This window comes from Mastomys coucha, chromosome X (genome assembly GCF_008632895.1).
Source record: "Mastomys coucha isolate ucsf_1 chromosome X, UCSF_Mcou_1, whole genome shotgun sequence".
NCBI classification, from domain to species: domain Eukaryota; kingdom Metazoa; phylum Chordata; class Mammalia; order Rodentia; family Muridae; genus Mastomys; species Mastomys coucha.
In genome coordinates this window covers 43,182,336-43,183,379 of record NC_045030.1, presented here as the reverse complement: position 1 = coordinate 43,183,379, position 1,044 = coordinate 43,182,336, and the positions used below count along the sequence as shown (strand labels likewise).

The 1,044-nt window shown below is 33.1% G+C and overlaps 1 protein-coding gene across 1 annotated transcript in view; it reads left to right on the top strand.

Annotated features, from left to right (window-relative positions):
• Positions 1-1,044, top strand: part of Cul4b (cullin 4B) — a 325,194-nt gene that overhangs the window by 303,871 nt on the left and 20,279 nt on the right. Inside the window, exon 4 of the mRNA XM_031372544.1 lies at positions 462-531. Coding sequence (XP_031228404.1) covers positions 462-531 — 70 coding nt within the window. The remainder of the gene's footprint in view (positions 1-461; positions 532-1,044) is intronic.

Here is a 1,044-nt window from a genome sequence, read left to right as displayed (position 1 = left end):
CCCCTCAAAACAAAGTATCTTAACGTTTTCTTTACTCATTACCTCTCACAGCTCAGCTTAGTTTGAAATGGAATGCCTGTATTGGGAGATTTATTTTTGTCCTGTTATCTCTAAAGGAAAGAACAAAATTTTAAAACTTTACAGTGTTAATTAGAGTCAAAATCTACACGTATGGTATTTATTTAAGTAAAAATTTCCTGTCATTAACCTTCTGTCCTAGCAGATTTCCATTTGAGGGAAACCTTAAATAGAAAACATAATGCTCAGTTATGTTTAAGACTAGTTTTAAAATAGGTTAAGGGGAATCAAATTTGTTTCTGTAGCTTAAAAAAATAGAATTATGTTTTATAATTTGTATTTAATATTTGTATATGGGGTGTTCTATATTTAAGACAAATACATTTTTATATTACACATATTACTTATGAAACATTTAAAGATATCCTTAACATGTGTCTCATGGATTCATTGGATAGTGTTCTTTTTCTAAAAAAGATTGATAGATGCTGGCAAAATCACTGCAGGCAAATGGTATGTTGGAAATAGCATACGTACTTCATTTCAAAAACATTCAGGTGCTAGAATGTTTTCATAGCTTTCATGGAGGGATTCGGATATAGCTGAGTGGTAAAGTCTGGTATTTATTCTTTATAAATGCAAATAGAAGTCTTGAAATTTTCGTCTCACCTCCTAAATACCGTGGGTACAAGTTTAAGAGAGCACTACTATCCTACCACTACTGCCAAGGAAGACTAAGGACGTGTACATTAGATTCCCTCTTTTTTTTTTTTCTTTTTTTTTTTGAGACAACATCTCATTGTGTAGTAGAGTACAGGCTGATCTGAAACTCATGATCTTTCTGCCTTAGCCCCTTGAGTGCTGGGATTATAGGCATATACCCCATGCCTACTTCCAGTTTTTCTCCGCAGTTAAGTAGCAAAGATGTCAGAGGACCATCTTAATTCTCTGTTCTCTAGAAACCATAAGAAGGATTAGTAGAATAGTTTAAAGGTAAACATATGGGACATCTTCTCAGATAGATGG